This window comes from Phalacrocorax carbo, chromosome 2 (genome assembly GCF_963921805.1).
Source record: "Phalacrocorax carbo chromosome 2, bPhaCar2.1, whole genome shotgun sequence".
Taxonomy (NCBI): Eukaryota; Metazoa; Chordata; class Aves; order Suliformes; family Phalacrocoracidae; genus Phalacrocorax; species Phalacrocorax carbo.
This window is the reverse complement of record NC_087514.1, coordinates 160,391,196-160,417,284: the sequence shown is the minus strand read 5'-3', so window position 1 is coordinate 160,417,284 and position 26,089 is coordinate 160,391,196. Positions and strand designations below refer to the sequence as shown.

Here is a 26,089-nt window from a genome sequence, read left to right as displayed (position 1 = left end):
TTCCTGAATGGAAGAGGGTTCTGAGCACTCAGTACTTGCATTTTCTCAGAACGCAAAACTCTTTCTTACCATCTGTGACACATCCACCAGCTGACTCTTGACCAGGGCCATCACCAGTAATGGGTTGTTCCTGAAATGTCGCATCCTCTCCACCACTTTCCATTTCCATTTCGTCTGTACAAGCTTAAGGAGAGGCAAAGAAGTTATCAAAATTTGTATGATGTTTATTCTACTACTTCGGCATCAGTAGTTGGTGTTACTGTTTAACCTTTTGGCTAAAGAAAATTATATTTAACAATACAATATGAGTTAGGGCAACTCAGGTCAATAAGAAGGTTAGGGAGACTATAGAGTACTCCTTATAGATTAAGAGCCATTTCCTTACTGACAATGAAGCTATTTTATACCTTTCACACAGTGAAAAATGTCTGTAAAGCAATTATATACACCTAATTGTGAAAATACAATTTACACAGTCAAAAGAACTCTGCAAAGAACTGAGCAATACAAAAGGTCTTTTCTCAAATTCCAGTTTGCTAAATTCAACAGAATTTGTAACATGAAGGCTTCAAATTTTTATACCAATACTGCAATGGCTTTTGGCATAGATATGAGGTTCCACCTACTATCGGCACTTGGAACACTGATTTTCAATCTACCTGTTCAACAACATGAAAATTAAATTTGCCACTTTAGAACTAGGACACCTTAATCTGTAAGTTCCTCATGCCAAATACCAAGATGATCAGAGGACTGGGAAGCTGCCATATGAGGACAGGCTGGGAGAATTGAGTTTCTTCGGCCCTGAGAAAAGGAGGCTCAGAGGGGATCTCATCACCGTGTACCAGTTCTTAAGGGGAAGCTGCAAAGAAGATGGAGACTCCCTTTTTACACAGAGTCCCATGGAGAGGACAAGGGGGAATGGACACAAGTTGCTCTTGGGGAGATTCCGATTGGACACCAGAGGGAAATTTTTCACAGTGAGGACAGTCACCATTGGAATAATCTCCCCAGGGAAGGGGTTGACTCGGCCACATTGGACACCTTCAAGAGTTGCCTGGACAGGGTGCTTGGCCATCTTGTTTAGACTCTGCTCTTCCTAGAAAGGTTGGACTAGATGATCCCTGAGGTCCCTTCCAACCTGGGATTCTGCGATTCTATGAAATAAAGGAATTTGCATGGAAAAGGCACTACTGAGCGCTTCTTTGGCTGACAGTATCTTTATAGAGGACAGAAACAGGAAATACTTTTTTCCTCATGTAAAAGGTTTTTCAGTTAAGGAAATGCCCTACACAAAGTAGGAGCAGGAAAAAAAAAGTATATAGCAAGTGTTAGCTCAAAAGGAACTGATCCTCTACGGATGTTAGCACCAACAAAGTCAAACATATATAGCTTTCTGTTTGGGAAAGTCTCTTTAAAGTTCAAAAAGCCAGGAACTATTAGGTGATGCTACTTTTAGCACCTAAAAACTGCTCTCAGACTCTGCCAACTTTAAAGTATTATTTGAACTCTGAGGAAATGATCATTTAGATTGGCTCCAAATCTGATTTTAATGTACAAAAGTGCTCTCCTGGGTATAAAACACTGCATGAATGTACTGATGTAATAGCTCCAGATTACTCCTAGTAGTTGAGATGACAGTCCTGTTCTTCCCCGGGGAGAAGAGTATGCTTGTCAATGCTTCCACTAGCTAGAAACCCTAACAGAAGGATTACTTAAAACTTTAGCCTTACAAATAAACCTGTTACTTATTTAAAAGGGTTTTCAGTAGAGGATTGGGAGTTTTTCAAGTGTAAGTTTTGGGTATTACTCGGACTTTCCTAAACGTTCTAAATACACTGCCTGGGAGACCAACAGCCTCTACTAACCTTTCGAAATGGAAGTGATCTTCAAAGGTTGAAGTCGCTGCTTCTTCCTAACTCAGCGCACATGTTCACTGACAGAGCTGTTCTGCTCCTTTACATATTTACCAACTGCCACTGCCCTTCCTCCAGGATTATCTTTTTCATCATTTCTTTACTGCTCACAAAAGGTAGGCACTTAAGTGTACAGGCTAACATCAAAGACAATGACTTGTTTACACAAAACATCAGTTTGAACACACAAAAATGAGTGTTTTGTTATAGTCCTATACTTCCCCTTTCCAGTCAAAAATTATCTGGCTTTGGAGAACACAGATACTTATGCAACTGAGCTATCTATTTCTTTTAACAAAAGATCAATGCACAAGCATTGCTGTTCAGGCATCAGAAATGCACGCGGCAGTGGTAATGCAGTTCACAGACTCATAGAATGTCTCAGGTTAGACGGGACCCATAACTCCCTGGTCCTCACAGGACTGCCTAAAACTAAACCATAGGACTAAGAGCATCACCGAGATGCGCCCTGAACTCTGACAGGCTTGGTGCCATGACCACTTCCCTGGGGAGCCTGTTCTGGTGAACAAACCCCCTTCTCAGTGAAGAACCTTTTCCTAATGTCCAGTCTGAACTTCCCTGATGCAGCTTCATTCCATTTCCTCGTGTCCTATCACTGGTCACCAGGTAGAGATCAGCACCTCCACCGCCACTGCCCCACCTTGAGGAAGCTGTAGGCTGCGATGAGGTCACCCCTCAGCTTGCTCTTCTCCAAGCTGAGCAAGCCAAGTGACCTCAGCTGCTCCTCGTGAGTCTTGCCCTCGAGACCTTTCACCATCTTGGTCACCCTGCTCTGGACACACTTGAATAGTTTGATGTCCTTCTTACATTGAGGCACCCAAAACTACACACAGTACTCGAGATGGGGCCACACCAGAGCAGTGTAGAGTGAGACCATCACCTCCCTCTGTTAGATTTTACCTTCCTTCCAAATTTAACCACAACTGCACTTCTCTCAGGAAATTCAGCCTGATTGAGAGTCAGTCCAATGCAACAGAACGTGTGGTGTGAAATACCCAAAGGCATTCAGTTATGAGTTCATTACAGAGATCTTGTGGATGACCCACTGGGTTCAGATCAACAGATCCAAGTTCTTTCTGTGCTTTCATTACTGAGTAATATTTTAAAAAATACTTTACACTTTACTGCAACTAGATGACTAATCATATATTGTTTTGAAAAAGGACACTTAATTAAAAGCTGTTTCATTTAACATACCTGTCATTTGAACATAGTCCAGCTTCTGCTGCTGTGTCCTACCTAGACACAATGAGGAGAACAGGCACTAGGGGACTGACAAGTAGCAGGAGGGAAACAGAAAAGCTGGATGTCTCTAGGAACATCTACCGAAGCTGGCTGGTGCCTGGTAGTTAGGCACAGATTAATACAACAGTTAGGCTGTCAAATGGATACATTTATGAATTGTACCACATCCAGAAATAAATTACAGAAGTTTACAGCTACAGGCTGGGAAGCTGGAGCTGGAAGGCTGAGAGCCACCATTATGGTGCTTACTTGCCTGTGTCTCTAATACAGGACCCTGAAGCCAGAAAGCATACTGAGAAGGCAGCTCACCCACAGGTGGCTTGACAAGCTGCTACTAAATAAAGGAATAGATGAACTCCACAGAGTAGAATACGAGTGGCTGGTTCACAAAAGACTTAGTGAGACAGCTGCAGGTATTTATACTTGATGTAAGCATTTTGGAAATAAAAAGATTACCTGTTTGATTACCTGTTATACTGTCAGGTCCAGGAATGAGTTCAGAAGTGTCCATTACATCACATGACTGAGTCTGATCCCCCTCTCCTTGTCTACAAAGAGTGCAGATGTAGTCTTTCAACTGAGACTCCAATTCACTACCTGGAGATCTGTCACATTCTATGTGAATCCACCTGGGGAAATTAATTTAGTGTGACTGTGATTTGAATAATAAAAATATAAAGTATCCTAGTCAAAATCAACTACAAATTAGTCGTTTTCCATTCACATAGGGAAACAAAAAATTGCAACCAATGCTTTATTACAGAGAATTTTAGAGAAATAAGCATGATACATCAGTATGTCAACCAGTGAACAAATTTAAACATGAAGACCTAAACTGCCACTAAAGCCAGCTGGACACCACAACATGTACAACAATACTGAGACGCTACACAACAAGATACAATAGCATTGAATTAGAAACACAGCCTCCATTCTTAAAAGATTCCCAAATAGTGCTTTTTTTTTCTTTTTAATTACTAGCATAGCAAATAAATAAAATTAGAGAACACCTACTTGAAAATTTAACAAAAATAGACCACTGCAAACAACCCTATTCATACAACAGTCCTTACAAGTTAGGACTATGACTCTTCTAACTCTGCTCACTCAAAAAACAGATGCAATGTAAGAAGCAGCAGCAGCACATATTTCTCTGTACGCCTCAGGTAACTGCCAATGAATACTTAGTTGCTAAGATTAAAATAAGACTACCTACTATTGTTCATTGTATTTAGAGATGAAGTATCAAGATTTTGCACAAGATACTAGAGCACTGTACATCAAACACAGTCTACACCCTTCACAGAAACACATCGATGCATACAGCTCACCATAAGCTTTAGGTATTTTAGTAAAATTTTACAAAAATTAGGATTCTTACCTTTTGCACATGTGACAATGCAACATATCTTTCTGGAAGTCTTGGAGGCACAGTTTTTCACAGAAGGGACAAGATAAGTTGTCTTGCTGTTGGTAACAACTGTCACATACCAAACAGTTATGGTGCCACTGACAACTTGTTCGTGTGCCACACTCAGCACATACTCTACAGTTCTAGAGATCACAAGAATTTAGTTGTTAATTAGGATATTTCACAATGTGATAGAACTGCCATTAACTGACATTTCCCTGTTTTGAATTAAAGAAAGTTTCTGTCCTTGATAACACTAATAAATTATCCAGGATCTGATAATAGAGCATGAAAAGCCTGTGCAACAGCTGGAAGAGTTTCCTTGCACTGCACCCTGACTTGAAAGGAGTATTTCTTATTTGACCAAATTTTTTTATTCCTAACCTCAGCTGTCTTATGACTGCCACAAACTATGAAATTACATACAATTCATATACAGGGACTACCTTTGTTTCGCTGATGTTGTATTTTTATTACTACTTACACTTACTCACAAAGTTACTGACAAAACAACAAATTCATCGTGCTCTCCTCAAATGCAAAGGAACCTTGAGCTGCAGAACTGTTGTTCTGGTAAGCAAGAAGTAGTTGAAAATAAAGAGCCTTCAGGTATAGAATACAAATACGGCTGCATAGGTTTCAGTTTACATTTTAGTTTACATTAGATCATGAGAACAGCTATCATTAAGTGAAGGTTATCCACTCCACCTGGACCCTGCACTTGTTTTTATCCCTATGGTGCTGATTTACTGTCCTACATAGGCTGCTTCAGCCATTGCATCGACAGCTACCCTCACAGAGCAGCTGTAGAGCCACATGATTACATACAAGTGGGATTCCTTCAGAAATTACAAGCTATGTGATGCTGCTACAGCAGTCTGCAATACACCTAGAACAGCACAATGCAGATAACAAGATTTGGGCCCCCAAAATAATAATAAGAAATTATTCTGTAACCTTTCGACTTACTTTACATTTCCAACCATTTGTTGGTACAGCATCCATAACTGGTTGTAGACAGAAAGTATGGTAGCCTTTGTCGCATGTATCGCACACCAGCATCTTGTTGTCTTCCCCAGAATGTCTAAGAAAAGTAACAAGTGTTTAAAAAAAATTATTTAAACAAGACATAACTAAAAATCTGTTTAATGACAAACCTAAACATGAAGACTCATAGCTGAGCACATGAAAATATATGAATATGACCTCCAAATAGCTCCAAAGATAATGCCCCCAAATTCATATTTAAGTATGAGTTAAGACCACTATTCTTACTCCAACAAACGTTGAGCCCATGCAACTATTCCAATTTCTAGAAATCAAGCCACTATCATTTACACACATGTAGGCAGATCTAATAGCCTTTCTGTAATGAAATCAGTTCAAAATCTGAAATACGTACTTTATTTCTTTCTGAAAAGAACATGCAATTGTACTTGTTCTTACTAACAGTCTGACTGTATTTTTTCCCAAGAAAATGAGCCATCACCTCTGACTACCAGAGCTCCTACAATGTCAACCAAGACTGCAAGAGCAAAACAAACATTAAAGGAAGATATTTCAATTTTCCTACAATCACGTATTACAGAGCTCCACCACAAATTTCAGCGATAAAATAAATTTGCAGAGAATAAGACAAATAGTCTGGTAATACCTAAAGGCATTGTGTTCTGCCTTAGTTTAAATAAAATAATTCAATAAATAAGTATGCAACAAGATTTGACTGGATTAAGCTTCACAATATATGGCATTATACATACTAGATTCTACTTCATTGCCTGGAAGAGTTGAGATCTTTAAAGAACAGTAAATGCTTTCTCCTTGCATGGAGATATGCTTAAAATGCTGTTGTTCAACACTGGCATAAAAATGCCATACTGCATAAAGTAATAGGTGTGAAAACATCACATTTTCTTCTGCTTTTCCACTAGAGACAGGGTTTGTTAGCAAATATCATAATTACCCAGTACAACACTTTTAGGGATACTTTTTCAAACATTCTCTATTATAACTTCATTGCTGGCATTTGCTATCAGCTGCATGTGAGCAGGGAACACTCTTTAAAGTGGGTGAATCTGAATGCTGGCAAATAGCAAGTGTTCTGCTTGGAAGACAGGAAAGCACTGACTGATAGGTACATGAGGCAGTAGTGAAGTGGCTTTTTTACTTCATACTGTCCCAACTGATCCGCCTAAAGCTGAACAAAACTCTATTTCTTTTCTAGTAAGCCCTTTAAAAAAAAAACAAACAACTAATAAACCAAACCAAACAAAAAAACACCCCATCCAACCAACCAAACCAAAACACCCAAACCAAGCAAGCAAAAGAAGAACCCTGCAGTGCCCATCATGTTAAGTTATATGAGAACAAGTGTACAAGAGGCCAGAGTTTTCTAAGTGAACCCTTATAATATCGCAACAATTAGGTTTCTTTGTCTCAGTATTTTTCTGGTGTAGCAATTCAATCATGATCACTCAGGTCACTTTTTTTCTTTGCTCAATTACGTCATGTTTTTGTTTTCATAATGACTCATTAGTTGCCTCTAAAAGATACAGAGGAGAGGGCTTAATGCAGGGGACCTACCCAGTATGTGGAACATGCACAGTTGAAAAGTCAGCTGAGTAAGAGGAGAGGTTCCCAGACTCTAAAGGCAGTACATTAAAATAATTTGTTATTTTGGTAAATTTGAGAAAAATCCTCCTGTATAAAAGGAGGAAAAAGTCAGAAGGTTTTGTGGCTCTCCAGAACCTGGAGGGTATCATGTGCAGGAGTTCTAGCTCAGCTCTTTTAGAAGAAAGTTCCTAACACAGCGTTTATTCAGCTGCTTAACATAATATCATAACATATATCTGGGCAAATAACCTGCACTTTTTGGAAAAAAGAGCAGTTAATAAAAGAGATGTTTTAAAATCACAGCACATAAATCTCACACCATCCCTTCCACGTCCTTGAAGCCTCACTTACTTGCAGTTCTGGCACACTTTGCAATCAGGACACTGCCAACCTGCTCTTTTTAAAGGTGTAACTTGTATGTCCAGGCACATCCCATGGTAGTGCTGGCCACAGGTAGTACAAAAAAGTTGATCGAGGAGGTCTCCAGGGCTGTCGCACACTGCACAATTCGCTTCTTCCTTTGCTACAAAGAAATAATTATTTCAATTATTATTTCATTCAAAATTATGAAGAATTCAATGAACCCAATGAAGCCAAGAAATGCTTTCATAGTTCTTACACATACAAAACTTGATCATTCTCACGAAATTCAAATTTAATTAATATGCTTAATAACTCCTCCTTTCATTTGGTTTTCTGATATATTCAACTAATCTTCTCGTAACAAAAGCACATTCACTTTAAAGCTTAATAAAGTCTTACCAAAAGAAACAGTTTTATTCTCCTCAAGACAAAACTGAGAGCTTTAGGACCAATGATTCTCTGGAACAAGTACAAAATAAAGCTCCTAACAGATCTAAACCTATTACTGAGCTGAAGTGTTTCCAATACAGTTGCTCTAACTTGAACTTGGGCAAGCAAGCAAGCCTGCTGACTTGAACTAAAACCTGATGGAAGACAGGCCTTGAGTAAACACTTCCAATGTTCTGTCACTAAAAACAAAGAAAAATACTAACTGTGCCGTGCACCGCTGGCAGTCTTTAAAAACAGAAGAGTATGAACTTGTATCTTTTCTTGTACCTGAACATACATGAATTCTTGGGTACAGGAACTGGGAAAACAGGTCTGAACAAATGCACTCTTAAGCTGATCCTACCACAGAGCAGTTTTCATAAAACCTGGTAATAATCGTGCCATCTGAATACCATGTACTTACATCTTTCAGGAGCCTGATCAATATGGTCTGGACAAAGGAGGGACAAGTTACTGAAATCCTGAAATGTGCCTGCTCCAGCAGCACAGGGGTAATGGTACATCTGGGTACATTTCTCTTCACAGCATTTGATAGTGGCTCCAAGGTGCTTACAATATGCACATCGCTGAAAAACAAACATAACAAATTGTTCAAAACTGTTTTTTCTTGTAATTTTTCACCCAGATCTGTTTCACAGCCTCATTTAAGAGACAAACACCTCAGCCAGTAGAAGGAAATGAATCCCCATGAGAAGGAAACTAGTGTCTTTCAGTGGCACTCCCAGATCTTTCCAACTTAAAATGTTTTAACAAAACACACTCTAAATGCACTCTGATGACCGAGATTCTTGTCACAGAAAAGCATTTTTCTTCTTCACGTTATCTATCTTGAGCTATGCCTTCAGTAAAGAGGCTTGGAAACTTATTCTGAGTAATAGAGGCAGACCACACTACGCTGTTATAACTAAAAGCCACATAGCTCTGTAAGTTGTAATGTAAAACTGTAGACACTATAATCAGAAATGCAAATGGAAATGAAATATCATGTTCTACCAAAAATCTAATTGACATTATACAATTCTCCCTCAGATGATAATGCATTACATAACCTAGCACTTTCTTCTCATCTCTCCTTTCAAGGCTACACAAATATCCCCACCAAACTTTGAGAAGTCATAAATAAGCATGATTGTTATTAGAGACCATAGTCAGATTTGTAAAGAAATAATTTCTCAGAACTATCCAATAACCCTCCGGCTCTCTAGTCAAGAGGCAAAGGAATCCATCAGTCTGCTTGTAATGTATCACCCACACCTTTCTGATTCAGTTCATCAGTCTTTTTTCTTTCTCAGATTCATTGCAGTCCCTGAAGCACTGTAACTTGATTTTGCACTTTTTCATCAAGGCAACAACACTTTTTAAGGCTAGAGCACAGCACCACAACATTTGGAGTAAACTTAAGAAAAAACAGGTCAGTGGCTCACAGGAAGACATACATAACATACAGCAACAACTGAGCTTGGGGACTCTCGTTTTTCATAATACAAATATAATACTAACACTGACATGTTTGATTGCTAGCTTAAGTATCAAGTAACATCCAAATATGAACATAAACCAAATGAAAGAAAATTACATTCCACTTTTTAATTCTCAGAACACAGACAATATTTATTACCACAATTCTTCTGCGTTTCAAAGCCTGGCATGAAATTAGGCATGAAATAGTGCTACTACAAGTCCACAGATATCAAAACCAGCCCATACAAAAGCACAAATCACAAAGCTGCCTGTGTTAACATCTACACTGACATTCTTAAAACCAGATGAAACTAACGTGTTCAGCAAAATGCCTGCCTGCGACACAACTCATGGACAAGAGAAAGAAAAAAAAAAAATTACTTTATGCTAAACACAACTGCAGTACAAAAAGATAAAACACTTGGGCACAGAAATTAAAGCGGGTCAGTAAGGATAGCTACTGCCATGTTTCTGTGCTACAGTGCTGTCTTGTCTTCAGATCTGCAAGAAATCTCACCTCTACCTGTGCCTCTAACACCTACTAACTGTATGGAAAAGATGTGTTCTGTTACTTTACCAGCCAAAATGCAGAGGAGAGGAGGGGAGAAAGATAAGCAAACAATAACATGGAGTTCCTGAAGCAGGTGAAGAAGGTAGCAATAGTAATTACATTTAAGGACTGCCAACAAAACCAAAGTCATCTAAGACACTGGTTTTAGGAAATTATATATTCAGTAAACACTTGCTGAGGATGCTGTAAAAGGTAAATTCTGAACTTACATGTGAAATAATGGACATATAGCCCAAAGCCTCCAACTCCATGAACAACAGCTGCACATTAAACAGCATACAACCCACTGCACTGTTCTGCACTTGACGCTCCTACAGCCTATTGAGATGGCCCAGATTATAGCTAAGGCCCAGTTCCTACAGGCCACGCTTTTTCTTAAGATATTACTCCACAAGAAACACTAGGATCAGGAACTTGGGAGGAACTAAGGTCCAAAATGCACCCCTCAAGAAAGCATTCAACAGATACTTTGTTGCATCCCATCATTAACCCTTAAGAAATCTCTGGGAAATAAAATTTTGAAAGAACTCCAAGCACCCTAAGAATCCAACATTTACTAAAAGCTGGGAATAATGGATTAAAATGGCAATATTAATGGCATTTTTGAACACCACGACTGGGTTTCAAAACCACCAATGAACAATGGTACATAACACTGTAAAATCAGAATATACCTTTTTCAAAACACAGTATGTCCAAATGATAAAATTATTAGAAATGAGCAAAGTACAGGATTGCTGCAAAGCCTTGAAAATGTTGATTTAAGGAATGATGTAAAGATGCTGGAAGAAAAATGGAAGCCCAAATTACATTTAATTGAACCCTTCAAACCCATCTGCTAAACTGCACTGGCAATGAAACGCATTTGGCAGCTGAGTAAAACACACACTTTACAAACAATGTGGTATATATCATCTGAGGCAAATAAAAAGAACAGAATATCAACATTTGCTGAATTTATAAGAGAGATAAAGCGGTCTGAAGAAACAAATGCCCAAAGGGATTTTTCTGGCAACAGCTGTTGATGAGAAGAGTTACTTTTCCAGCAGTAGAAGCCAACACTTCTCTGAAACCAGGCCACATGCTACGACCCCAGAAGAACAAGTATGCAGCTATTACAACTAACCTTCGTGAAGAAAGTAAAGATACGAACAGTGAAATATATTAATATTTAAAAAATTAAAAGCTTTGCTAAATAAACCCAGTAACAAATACTACTTTACTACTCTATGGCTAAAATACAGCATCAGGACAGTAGGAGGTGGAAGGAGGAATAAATCATGTTGCCAGTGAAACGCAAGTGTCTTCACCACACTGCATGAGGACAGTAACAGAGACAGAGACAGTACGGAGTCTTCAATTTCATTAGCATGAGGATAAAATAAGGCATTATGTGAAGGGGGTGGAAGCTGAACCCGAGTATTCAAAGGGTAGGTATAGGAAAATGGTACGCTGTCAAAGCAAGCCAAACACTGTTTTGTTCATGGATCGAATGATTTTACACCCCCATCCTACAGGAAAAAAAAACTTTACAAGGTGTCAGAAAGCTAGAGAGATAGCTCATTACTTATTCATAGTACATTCAATAAAATAAACGTCACTAAAGCAGAGTCAGCAGACTATTTTCCTACTCAAAAAGTCCTTCATTGGTTACCAACTGTTTTCTTCAGCAAGCTCCCAGTGCACTCGCCCAAGGCAAGAAAGCTCCAATCCCATCCATACTTCTGCTATTTCCTACTATTGTAATTTTCATTATTTAAAACTGTCCACACCTCCTTCCACCTGGTCCTTTTCACCTCTTTCATCTGATTTTTTTCATGCAGAGAGAAAAGGATCTCATTTTTAAAAGCAAATAGCTACACAGCCTTTCAAATTTCATCTTAAAATTCCCTTTACTCACTAATCCCACTAGATCGAACATGACATTGCTACACAAACACAGTGAAAGAGGAAGAACTAAGTGAATTAATAGGAAACATAAGAAAACCTGATCAATCACCTCCTTTCTTTTCTAGGTGCATGGGAGTACATCCTCCACAAAATAATGTAGCAGGAACCACACAGAAAATTTCCAGAAAGACAAAAACTTGTACTGCCATGCTAGGATCATAACTGCACCAAAATCAACTGAACAGAAAGGTTAGTTCTGCCTGTGACTTGGAAGCTCAGCTGAACTTGACAAATGCTGCTGGTTTTAATAGAAATAGATGGCCAAACTGTAATATGGGGACAAGAGGAACGGCTTACTGTTTACATCTTTCTAACCTTCCTATATCATTAAAAAAACCCAAAAAGACAAAAAATATATTCCAACTTCACATCAAACTTCCTGCTGCTCCATACTTCGAACTACTCCAAAACTCAGCACGAGTTCAAATGAAGAAAAGATGCCTGTGTTCATGATAACGTAAGATTTTATCCAGATAGTACTAAGAACAAATCAGAGGTCAAGTTTTGTCATTTTATTGCCCTTAGAATTACTTTATAGCATTACTGTCTCAGCAACTGGACAAGTAACAACCCTTAGGAGGCAGCTATTAAAGAAAGGCTAAAATATGGACTTTGAGTAAGTACTTAGTTATGACCTGTTCAGTGCAGTAAAGCTAAATGTTAGTATTAGGATTTGCAAAATGTTTTTCATGCAAAATGACAAAAAGTTTTTACTGATTATGAACTTATTTAGCTTTTAAAAGGGCAGCCGATAAAACCAATGATAACAATAAGCAGGTGTTTTAACAAATTAATTTTAATTTATTTTTATTTTAAATTTAAATATTTATTTTATAGTAAAATTATATTTTCAAAAAGAGCAATTTCAATTTTTGGATAGTGCACCCAAAAATGTACAGAAGCCACCTGTCCTTAGTTTAACAATTGAATGTATAACCTGTAAGAACGAATTTCAGACTGGCTAGCTACTGAAAACTGCTATCATACAAGCCTGTAGCTAATGAGAACTGGACCTTAACATCCTGTCATTAATGAGACCACAAAGAAATTTTAGTATAAACAGTGAATAATGAAATATGTCCTGATAATCTTCACTGATTACTCCATCATCTAGAAAAAGCTTTATATTGCTTAGAGACACTAATCACCATTAGCACCTCTAATGTCAAATACCCTGGTTTAAGTACCATAAAGCATTTAAGAGCCCAATGCAGTAAGATGGCAACATAAAAACAACTAATGGCTTTTGACTGAGCTACTCATTAGAAAAGGTACTAAATAACATGTATTTCCTAGAATACTGGAAATTACCTTCTAATTTTTTAATTTCTCATTAATCATGTCACAAATTTGGACATTACTTAAATTTATAACAAGCAAGTCAAGCAGAAAACAGTTAATTTTTGTTCCTCAATCCTTAACACCTACCAAAATTGAAGAAATTAAAATTCAGACTTCTCTCTTGTAACTTTAAAACTGTAATATTCTTAACAGAGACAGCATGTTTTAAAACTTCACTACAGTGTCCAATTCATGCTGAGTACCCTGAAGTTACCAAAAAAAAAAATAATCACAACTGTAGAAACAAACTATCAATTTTTGCTTCTAAAAGTATATGAAAAAACATGGACAACCAGAAGAGATGTTATTTGGCCAAGCTCAACGCGTGACTGAGAAAGGCTGGGTTCTAATGCAGAATTCTTGACTAGATACTCCATCTGGCCGTGATCTGCCCAGTTACCATTACAGGAAAAGGAAGCAAAGGTAAGAAGATATAAATGATGATGACTAACACCACTATCAGTGAATCAACACGTGTAATCAAGGTAGAAAGCAAAAGTCCCTTTGCGTGTGGAGACTTCAGGCTCTTGGTCAGTCACTACTTTGTTCCTCCTTCCAAGCAGTGCCTCCTTTTTTTAACCTTTATTAAAAAAATCACATGAAACAAATGGTGTTGCTATCAAGGCATCTAAAAGTTGGGACAATAAAGTATTCATGCTTTGCAGAGGTGTTTTTCATAACAGTTGCAATAGGTTAATAACCTGTAAGAAGCAAGTTTGCTGAGGGAGATAGTATTTGTTATTTGACACCTGAAATAGGTAGAAGAAACCATGCAAACCTTATGGCACACAAATCCTTCCTCATATAACCTGAAATGTTTCCAAACCCTGTCTATTCAGAAGCTTCACAGAGGGGTTTGTGTGTCTTGAAGTTGTATTCTCCTCATGCTTATATAAGCTAGTGGAATAACTGCATGCATATTATTTCCTCCACAGACTCTGCCTTTGCTGCTTGTTTCACACTTTCATGAGGAAAAGCTTGTTTTTTATTCACCTCCTCACTTTCTACAAGATTTAGGATAATGTAAATGTTTTGAGTGAGTCTAAGCTTTCCCACCGCTAACAACCAACTAGTCTCTTAATTCCCATCTAATATCCACCGTGACAGAAGGGCACACACAGGCCTGTTGTTTAGTCAGCACGTCAACAATGAGGAGGTCAATAATGTTTAATGTAATTTAAGTTGTGATTATTAGGCTTCAGCATCAGCAACTTCAGGACAAACAAGGCAAGAACAGAAATCATCAGCTTTGGTTTAAGGCTGCTTTTTGGCAGGCTCAGAAAAGAGACTATTGTGCCAGTTCCATTTGATTCATGCTCGGAAGGTCTTAAGAAGTATGTGTAGACATTTCTTTTTGTTGGCAGAGCACAGTCTGAGCCACAAACTGTTGGAGGCTTGAAAAAAAAATTGGGGGAAACATTGCTACATGCTTGTTATTTAATGATCTTCTCCAGGCATCTGCTACTGGTCGTCGGAGAAGATACTGGGATGAAGTCAACTTTCTGTCTAATCCAGCACAGCACCTACGTTCCTAAATCACATACAAGGATTCTGAAGTGTGTTATGCTTTCTATAGGTTATGTCTATGCTACAGATCTCCTGTAGCTACAGCTAGGCTGGCACAACTACATTTGCAAAGCCATTTAATAGAAACTCAGTGAAAAGAGAATTTACTGCTGATACAGTCACACTGTGCTTCCAAATGACACGAGGCTAAAGACAAGGACATCTAAACTTTGGGCTCTAAATTTAGTGTCTATATATGAGCCAAGTGTTTAAGCTCCCATTACACTTAACAGAGACTTAGCCATTTTATGGGATTTACTTCATCGCAATTCAGTTGACCAAACAGTGGGTGCCCATTTTCAGGCTCTATTGACGATACCAGACAGATCTCCATCTTCTCAGGTAGACAAGTCCACACAGAGGTCTAAATTTAGACGACAGTCTTGACCTGAAGCCTGCCTAAAACATGTTGACAAAAGTTCTCTATTGGTAACATAGCTAAGTCCACACCAAAGATTTTGTCAGCATGGCACCACCAGTGAAGGGATGTGAATGGGTACCGATTACAGAGACTTCCATATAAATTCTGCTCTATTCATGTAAGTTTTCCAAATGATAAAAAGTTGGACTAAAGCTTCTCATAACACATGCCTAAATTCTCTTAAACACTCTGGAACACTTAGTCAAAACTTTCCAGCCATTTCTGAGAATAGAAAAGTCAGTAAGAAAAACATATTGCTCATCTCAGAAACAACCTCACTCACAGGACTTGCAATTTGGCAGGAACTTTTTAGTGTGGGAGATGCAACTTTTGCCCTTACCCTGTAGAGCTATCCAGATGTGACCAAGCTTCAGAAAACTATTTTTTTTTAACATAAAACACTTCCAAAAGTTTGTCAGTGAAAAATCACAGAAAAATCTACTCTCATTGATCATGACTGATCCTCTCCAATTTCTAGCTCTGATTAGACTACATGTACCTTCTGCAAAGATTGCTTCAGTATGACGAGGATTAGAGAGAGGAAGTCTGTAGTAAGTACTCTAAACCTAAGCACAATAAGCCACTGGAATGGAAAGCAGACGTCCTTAAGGCTCTTGACACTACTGTCACTTAAATTGTCTGGGGAATGAGAGTATCCAGTACACAGGCAGATGGACAAATACGGGTCAAAGAGACAAAAAGAACTAACTACACTGCGTGAATGAGTCTGATGAGACAGGGAGGAGAAACCATGGACTGAGATGGAAGCTGAGGAGGGGCAGGGATGACCCTTCAAGGGCCGATTAACAAAAACTGGGCACTAAAATTGGATGAAGAGCTGAGGGAACTGAAGTGCAAAGACACAGGAAATGGTGAAGGGACAGATCTCAAAAGAAACCTGAGGAAAAGGGAATAGAAAGGTTAAAGAGATGGGATGCAGGAAGAACAAGGAAGAGTGGAAGCTGCTAAAAAAATGAACAAAACCTCAGAAATCTGAGGCAACTGAAACTGGGTGAAGACTACAAGGAGGAAAAGTAGGTAGCCCCCTGACTCCTAGTGCTATATCACTATCACCTAGCCAGTTCAAATAGCAGAGGTCTGTATGTAGCCATAAAGGTTTTAAACCTGCAGTTGGGAGGTCTGCCTTCTCCTTTTTTCACTTGATGCAAGGAAATTATATAGTCAGGCAATTACAAGGCAACACACATACACAGAGACACAGATAAAGGAATGAACAGACACACACATGTACAACTATAACTAGGTATGTACATTAAGACACAAAAAGAACTGCAGATCAAATATGGATTTAGTGCATAAAATAGACCCTTAAGTGCAGCCTGCATTAAAGAAACCTGTACTTCTAGGACTGTGCTTAAATTGTGGAGGGAAAAAGGTATGTACTGAAAAATGTTGTGGCTTGCTTGGGTGAGAAAAAAAACACTTAGTTGTGGCAAGTGAATGATGACCTGCAAAACAGATCTAGTTTCACTTCTTTCATAGAGCTGCTTTATGATATCAGGCAGGGCACTAAGTAAAATTTTTCTTGTTTTAGTTCTTCACCTTACTTTTAAAAGCTTGAAGTTTTATCCCCCCCTTATTTCTTGATTTCTACATAGATTGTACACTCACAACTCCAACAGAGTGAACAAAGAACTGCAGTATCAATACAACTTTTTAAGTAAGTCTGAATATTTTTTAACTCTTTCAATTTGCCATCCAAATTAGCAAATATTTTTAAGTAAAAGAAAAAAACAACCAAAAAAAACCAACAAACCAACAACAAAATCACAACAAAACCCAACCAAACAAAAACCACCAACCAACAAAATTCAGCTTCTCTTGTGGAAAATGGAGCCCAAGATGCATAAAAAGGCCATGTAAATCTGCTATTTGGAAAAATTTACAGACAAATTATTCACATGCTTATTACATCATAGAAATGTCACAGAAAAACTCACGCTGCAATGAGTAATTCTTTCCTTTCAGCAGTATTTGAATAGTCTACATACCTACACATTGAACAACAATGAAAAATGTAATATCGAAGAGGTTTTTCCTAAGACAGCAATGTCCACCCTGTGGACTGAACTAGGCACTAGCTGTTCTGCATGTGGTCATACAATTAAAGACTGCATAATCAGGCATACGCACGAAGGATATTAATTGTGTGCAGACAACCTGTCTTCTGGCACATCCTAATTTTGCGTGTTTGATTTTACAGTCTTAATAATGCATTATTTTAAGAAAAACTGTAGATATATTAACTTGGTTTAACAGAAAGTTAATGTCAGCAAAAGTCGCTATATATACTCAATGATACACCTAATTTACAAGGTAAGAGTAGGGATGGGGTGACAAGGAACTCTGGATTATGTACAAGACATAAAAAAATACACAAATTTCCTGCCTTTAATACCTTCCTCATTAGTGAGCACCTCCTTAGTATTCCTTCCCCACTGACTGCAATCAGTACCTTATTGTTCATAATTCCTATTTCCTTGGCTGTTTCTAAATTGCGCTCTCCAAATGGCACAGAGTCATCGTAAACAAAATCCTACATCTTCAGTTCACTAATTTTTGTAAATTGAGCTCAAATAAAGCAATTAGATGGCATACTTTGAAACTACCAGCTTGAAACATTAATATCGTTTCTTTTCTAATAAAAGCTTCACATGTTTTATCTGGCTGGGCTTTTAGGGGTTTTTTTTTTCAATTTGATTAAATTAGTCGCTTACACATATTTCTCTCATTCCTCCTCCCAAAACATGGCATCCCCAAATATTACAAATCCTTTTTTTAATTCACTAGCTACTGAAATAAACAAATAAGCCCCCTGTCTTTCCATTCTATTCCACCACTGACATTCCTTGGGCAAGCATTGTGAAGTGCAACATCTTAACCTAGAATTTAAAACCCCAAAATTACTGGTCAGACATTTAGCAGGTAGTACTGTTGTACTGGGGTTCGGGGAGGGGGGCATAAGAAGGGGCTGTTCGTTTTGTTTTGCAGCATGCTGCCTCAGTAGCTTGTGAAGAAAAAAGCTGCCAAATTTTGTAATGAATTCCACAGAACATTAAGTCTGATGCTTAGCAGAAGCCATAACTGTTAAGTAAATGATATCCTTTTGATGAATACCCTTATTTGAAAACAACATTGATTCTTCTAACCCTTTAGCAGTGTCCCAAAACAGATGTGCACAACTGCAAATTCTGTTTGCTTTCAGGTTTACGAAGTGTGATGACATTTTTACAATCATGCATGAGCCCTTTTACCCAGGAGTAAAATAAAACACAATAATTCTTCACCATCTGTTTGTTAATTTTGCATTCATTTAACTTTGCATTTTAAACTAATAATCATTTTCTTATAATATAGTTTGTTCCATTGGTAGAAATTACAGCTGTTCAATTAAAAAAAAAAGAGCCGTTTATAACAGTATACAGTTTTCCTCAAAATACTTCCATTGCTCTTAATTATAGAGATATTAGCGACATCAAATGGAAAAAAACTGCCAGGAAATAGTGTTATGCTTTATATGCCACAGATTCCTGTAGTAAATGTACATATTTACTTCTGTTCCAGCACCAATTCCCACCTGGTCTCTTTTACATTAAAATTCCTTTTCTCCACTACAAGATTCTGTGTGGTTTTTAATGTTGCTATGTGTAACAGGCTTCTTACGCTCTTGAAAGAGTGAGGCACAAACAATTAAATGAAGCTTCTGTTTCATGTATAGCATATAGTCAAATGAAGCACAGTCCTATTTCTTCATAATGCTTTTTCCTTCATCTCTAACGACAGGCCAAGGAGGTTTTGATATTTTTATTCTTATCTGGCTACAGCTAAACTAGGACTAGAATAATGTCCTAAAAGCTTTTTCTCACAACATTTACAGTAAAACAGGGAAATCTCATTCCTTTATCAAAAGTAAAACCGCATTGAAATAACATGAATAATACATCAGAACTAGTGAAGGGGAAATAATTTGGGTCAAAGACATGGGCCTGGAGAAAGAGCAGGAGCCAGCCTGAGATTCTGAGAGTCATATTTTGGATTCTGAGTTATGCTCTGCACAGCGCATTTTCCTGCTGCTCCACACAGACAAGACTGTTAAGTCCGGAGCGAGGTCACAAGTCCTAAACATAGACTGTCCACATGCTAACACAGCGGAAAGTCTCCTTCATTGTGGTTCCTAGGCTTAATAACCATAATAATCTACAAATAAACTCTTCAAGAGACACACAGGCTGCTCAGCTTATTGATGTGAGTGGTCCAGTAGTATTACAGAGAGGCTGTTCAGATGGTTAAACCAATCAAGATTCAATCACTGTTTTCTAAAACCAATTTTATCTGATGGCATGGAAATCTTAGCATCAGATGATCATCCTAATTCTGTGGTAGTGTTAAGATAACAATGCCGTCACAGTACTAGGATGAATACTTTACTAAAAACACCCATAAGGCAAGAGATGGTTTACCACAAAATGAATTTATTTCAATTAAAGGAGTTCAGCAAAAGCTGAAAAACACTGAACTGGTGCATGACTGCAACAGTGCACTCGCCTACAGAAATGAACTTCTAGAAGTACCAAACACAACAGGCTCACATAAAATTAAGAGTGGAAGTACAACCATACGTTACTGTGACGCCGAGCTTCCAATTTTACCAGCATCTTGAGTATTCTGACCTTTTAGTTTCCCAGACGAGTAAGCACTGCTGCCAGGTCCGACCTTTACTGGGGGATTTATCCATCACAATATTTAATGTCTGACAGAAACCAAACATTCTGGAGATGCCCAAGGCACATCCTGATGTGATGGATGCAGAACGGTAACAGTCTTCCCAACAGTTCACCATCTATTTCAAGTTACTCTCATGAAAAAAATCTCACCTGCTGTGACATTTGGAAAACCTGAAACTCTTACCTATTCAACCTATCAAATCCATTTACATTTTGGAAAATGAGCATTTTCCTCACAAAGCTCAAAGAATGATGACAGCAACTGAACTGTCTTCTTGTATTATTTCTCTAAAAGTCTCTATTTGCCTTTAAAGGTTTATGATTTGTCAACACATCTCCCTGGAAATACCATACAAATAACACCTAATATTGCTGTAACAACCTGCAGTAACTGAAAGAAAACAAACAACAAAAAATTAGAAGCAAAAAGGCTGGATGTAGAAATACCTGCAGGGCTATAAAAAAAAACCCTGTCTACACGGCAGATTGAATACATGTATTCTCATTGTATCTGAAATGAGACCATGCCACTGCAATATATGTAGGGTGTATCAAGTTGTTTTACCAATGTTAGATGCTTCAGGAAGCAAATATTTATTTATTTCATAAAAGATATTTTCCCCGATGCACTGAAGAGGAACAGGACGTCTTCGAAGGAATACATTAATATCGCTGAAGAAAAAAACCACACTGGTCAAAAAGCTTATGGGGAGTGCTGATCTAAGAACACACCACTTCATCAGTTCTTCAATTAATATTCTGAAATAGGTTTCTTAATATTAATCATGACTATGAATCATGGAACAGCTACAAATTCATTACCAGCAGCGGACCTACCATTGTCTGCCTACTTTTTATTCCCAAGTCAGATCTGCAGAATGGAGACGACAACTATATAAATTAAAATAAACAATATTAATTCCTTCACATAAAGAGATGACTATCAATAGTAGCCTAGATCATTAGCAAAAATAGCTTTAATGCAAGTAATGTCTCGATTTATCACCGAGTGTTAGGCACTCACACATGAAGGGCAGTTGGTCCACATGTGTGAAAATTCCTAAGATGTCTCTCTCATGCGTGATTTGTTCCATGTTATTAAAAAAAAAAAACACTCAAGGACACCTGCATTAATGGCACTACTTCATACTGATGCCTGCAATATTTATGCTCCATCTGCAACTCTGGGACAGAACTTACACTAATGGAAGTCAATAACAAAGTCTTCAGGGAGTTCAAAACTATTTTTTGCTAATGGTTTGATTTTGCAAGCTGCTGAGTACACAAATCTCAGAAGTAGTTTTTAAGGCTACTGCTTAAAAGCAAACTGATGCCAACAGACTAATACGAGTATGCCTGAGTTTTAAATTAAAGTATGTTTGTATGATTTTTTTGAGGATGGATGAAAACCCCAGATGAAAACCCATAAAATAACTTCTATTAGCAGGAAAAATATTACTCAGACTCTTTTGATTGGAAAAATCAAAACCATTTCATAACTCTAATTTCATTAAAGTGTCTGAACTTCAAAGTTCTTGTTCAAAAAAAAGCATGTGACCCACATCCATGAAAAATTTAAAAGACATGCAAGGGAACTGCTACAAAACCAAGATTAGAGTCAATTGTCTAACACTAACCAAACAATGCTACAGCTCAGCAAATATACCTACAACTTGTCCCATAGGGGTATTTTTCCCTTTTATTCAAGTGCTACCTATCAAAGAGCAAGCTTCTTAAGGCAAGGAAGGTGCCTTTTTATTTCTATAATGCTGAAAGCGTAATGAGGACCCATTCGTGGCTAAAACTAACCAATATTAACTACAAAAGAATGATTAGTCTTTTTTCATAAATGTAACTAGCACACAAAGGCAAAATTAGACTCTTAGGCACTAACATTAAAAAAAAAAAAAAAAACACTAACAAAAAAAACCCACACCAGATCAATCCACATTAGCTATGGAAAAGACTGAATATAAAATATTTAAATAAGCAGCCGCCACGAGTGAGGTAGTAGTAAGGTAGGAAAATGAGGGGTATGTTCAAGTCCCTACACAAGTGAGGAGATAGCTGGTACTGCTACACTTCCTTGTGTAAGTTTCTATGGGCTTACTGTTGGATACAGTTTCCTGCCTTTTTTAAATATATAGAGAGCTCCAGTCTTCTTATCTGCTGAAAATATTGATGGAATAATAATTTAAATAAATTTGTAAATATTTTCATAGATTTTTAAAAGAACATTCTGTTACTTCTTTGTTCCACATTTCAAATTCTGGGGCACTGGATTGTCATTTTCTTTCTTTTGTAGACATCAAAGGACTATGCTACTGCTGCTGAGCATGGAAAGACAGGAGAATGGTAGAGCCCAAGTATCCATATTCTCATGTTCTACAACAAAGCACCAAAATGGGTCAGTCCCACCAGCAAACTGAAGCACAGGCTGAGGAAGGAGGTACAATCTTGATTTAAGAGACAGTGCCGTTTTCCTTTAACACATAAGCCCCCAAAATAATTTGGTATATAATTTGGAGTATAAAATCCTGAAATGAAACGACCAGCAACAGAGTGCCACCTCAATGTGAACTAGTATGTCACTGCCTTAATGCTTAGAGTAACATTTAAGAAAGACACCCGGGGTGGGGGTGGGGGGCGGGGAGGAAAAAGGGAATATAGAGAATTTCTTTGGGTGTATTATGAAAAAAGTGTTTTCTACTCAAGTCATGCGAAAAGGAAGAAAAAGGTCTTTGTGAAACACACTTCACCAGTTTGGAACACACACTAAACAATTTCACTTCAGAGCTTTCAGTAAATTATTTCAGTGAATGTTACTGAATAAAGGGAACCTGCACTGGAAATTCCTTCAGGAACATAGGCCCTTTCATGTTTCTCAGCTAGGCTTTTCGGCTTTCATTTCTGGGCTATTGCTGCTTCTCTCTCAGCCTCTCTCTGTGCCCCTAGTCCATTTTGTCTGCTTCCTACACCTCACAGACTGCCCTTAGCATCTGCAATGCCTATCGCCTATTCAGCATCAAAACCCCCTCAGAAACGTCTTTGTAGCAACAATCTCTCTCCCCTGATTCTAGTACCCACATATTCAACATCTAGAGTTCAAGGAAGGTGCATTTTTTCAAAGCATTCATCTTGAAAAAACCCTACAGACTGAAAACTCTAAGGCTGACTCTGCTTTCCAACTTCAGTGCCAAGGGAGCGCTCACAGGGCGAGCTCCCACAGAACAGCCTCCTGGCACCACAGCAGGAAACCGGCAGCACCATGGCAGTGGGAGAGCAAAAGGAATAGGTAAGGCTGAAAAATCAAATGCTTTCCTTTAGATGAAGCCATACGAACCGTCTTAAGGAAAGGAGGTTTGGGCTGCCCAAGTAACCCAAGTCTCTTCCCTCCTTGTTTGCTATTGCGTTCCAGAACTGCAGTTATGGGAAAGACCTTTTACGTAGATCCGCCTGCCAGAAGTGACGTTGTGCTTCTGTTCAGGTCTCCAAAATTGCAGGGGGCAATGAAGTCACAGTAATTGTTTTCGTGCACTGGAAAAAACTGACTGTTTATGAAAAGGCCTCTCTCACTCTGAATGAGCTTTACTACATAAACCTATAGTGCATATATTAGAATACAGGCGTCAGTCATTGTCCCTTTGCAACAGCTGGCAGGGGCTAAGCTCTCGCACTTATTTCTAACAGACCAAAGAAGGAACAAGACACATTTTCACTCTAACCAGTGTGTATAATGTGACAACACTACTTGCTGTGTAGACAAATTCACAATATTTTTCTTCATACATTTGGAAACAAAAAGGCAGGGATGCAAACCTAGCTGTTACTTTCACAGAAGGCTCAGGACAAAGCAAAGCAAAAGAAATTTTTTTGTTTTAATTAGTTTAAAAATGTGCATCTTTTCTTCTGCTTCATCGGAGAAGACAAATGCTCCTCCGAACTCTGGTTCATAAATTAATGCCTGCCTCCCTCTTGTACGTAGAATCAACTTGTTCAAGACGATATAAAAATTAACTATAGCTAAAATGGTCCCCCATTATCATATGCTCCTTTTTCTAATGAACAGGGCAGAATTATGATGACAACACATTATGAAGCAAGGAACAACTGTAAAGACTGAAAAGTCACATTAAAGTATTTGCACTTGTTATGAAATGCTCCCCCAAGCAAGTACCCAGAAAAAGCTCTAAATCAAATGCTTTGCCAACATTTGGTACATTGATACTCTACTGTATATTAGCACATAAGCAGAACAGTGTGTTTTATGCCTCGCAAGAAAGGAACATCTTCTGTTTCTTGAGATGCTAACTTAAAGTGCTAAATTGGGGATGTGTCGTGTAGCCTTGAAATAAGTATTTCTTCACATTTATAAAAGACTTTTCCACCCAGAAAAATCCCAGAGACCTTAAAATGCTGAAGCATAATAATAGCTTTACTGAGATGTTAACAATAAATTTGGTAAATAATGGGAAAATAAGTGAAAAATTCCGTATTTCTTTAAATGTTGATAGGCTAAAGTCAGGATAAAGTCAGATAACCTCATAATTATCAGATAATCTTAGAAACAAGTTTTTAAATAAATGGTTTTACTTTAATACTGTATCTTTTTATCCCATTTTCTTCCCACTGGCGGGCTGACATGGAAAGTTACTTCATATCCACATCAGATAGTACAAATCTGAAATATTAATCCATCTGACAACTGGTGGGGAAGGAAAAAGCCAGATTAGCTATTCATTCAACAAACCTGAATTAGACTATAACAATCAACACTTACAAACTATCTCTCCTTAAGTAACATACAGAGATTTACTCAAGTATCAAAGTATTAATGAGTAAGCAACTATTACATCAGAACATTAGGAAAAGAGATGATGTTTTCTTTCTCAATAAATGGAATATTCAAAATTAATATCTATTTCAGACCTCTTCTTTCATCAAAAGCGTTCAGACTTTACACTAGCCACATTTCTTCCACATGCTACTGCCTCTCACTTTATGATCACACTTTTCAGACAGACTGGTCTGTTTCACAGCAATCCTTTCAAACTTTTAAATACATCACTGAAGATCCACATCTGAGTGTGGAGTCTTATTAGATCCCAAGGTATCCAAACTTTACATGCCAAAACAATTACAAAAACATATAAGAAACAGAGAAGCATAGCATTCTCGATTCACATTAACTCAGCTTTAACTATTACTGCATTTTCTTAAATACTAGCAGGGATATTAAAAATACTGATTTTATTTTCTACTGGAAAAAAGTGGTCTATCAGACCACTGAGGAAACTGAAAACTGTCTTTTTCTGTTTTGATAAGGAACAAAATTATTTACCTGTAAGAACAGTTTTTTCTGCACTGTGTTTCACTGCAGAAGAAAAAATGCACAAAATCCCACTGGATAGTTTGGAAAAAAAAAAAATCAAAATGTGGCAAAAGTGACTATAGGGTTAAAAACAACTACTAGGCGAAAAGCTAGGGTTTTTTATTTTTGCATAGAGTGTATTAAATTACTTTTTATTAGCTTTGGTTCCTAGAGTCAGATTACAGGTGAGAAGAAATCAGGAAAGGGTGAATTTTTCAATAATCCTAGTAATTTCAAATGTCAGCCTTATTTTTTCTTCTTACCTGCTTGTTCTCACTTCTTCCCCATGCCTGGTTCCTCTATTTTGATGTATATCTTTCAAAGCAGCTGCTACAGGACAATGACTTCAAATGAACAACAGTATGTCATGCAAAAGCTTATTTTGGTTCAAATGAAAGAATACTTTAGTCATTGTTCATGTGACAATATTAATGCGAATTAAGTTGTAAACCTTACTAACCAGGCAAATACCTGTTCTCAAACTGCTGGACCTGTGAAAAAATGAACACACATACAGGTCCCACGGCAGCTCTGGAACTGAACAGATTTACCAAAGCTGTACGGACATCATTTATCCTGTAAAAGGTGTTCCAGAAGAATATGTAGTAAACCAAAACCAACTTATCATAATTTTAAGATACTGC

The 26,089-nt window shown here is 37.8% G+C and overlaps 1 protein-coding gene across 22 annotated transcripts in view; it reads right to left on the bottom strand.

The window, feature by feature from the left end:
• KMT2C (lysine methyltransferase 2C) overlaps positions 1 to 26,089 on the bottom strand; it is a 200,890-nt gene that overhangs the window by 85,919 nt on the left and 88,882 nt on the right. For 20 of the 22 annotated variants that reach the window (XM_064445046.1, XM_064445052.1, XM_064445047.1 and 17 more), the window contains 6 exons: positions 8,423 to 8,585; positions 7,558 to 7,729; positions 5,563 to 5,677; positions 4,564 to 4,736; positions 3,639 to 3,811; positions 70 to 183 (listed from right to left, as the gene is read on the bottom strand). In XM_064445046.1, the coding sequence (XP_064301116.1) occupies positions 70 to 183; positions 3,639 to 3,811; positions 4,564 to 4,736; positions 5,563 to 5,677; positions 7,558 to 7,729; positions 8,423 to 8,585 (910 nt within the window). The remainder of the gene's footprint in view (positions 1 to 69; positions 184 to 3,638; positions 3,812 to 4,563; positions 4,737 to 5,562; positions 5,678 to 7,557; positions 7,730 to 8,422; positions 8,586 to 26,089) is intronic. The other 2 variants (XM_064445051.1, XM_064445053.1) reach the window with 1 other exon arrangement.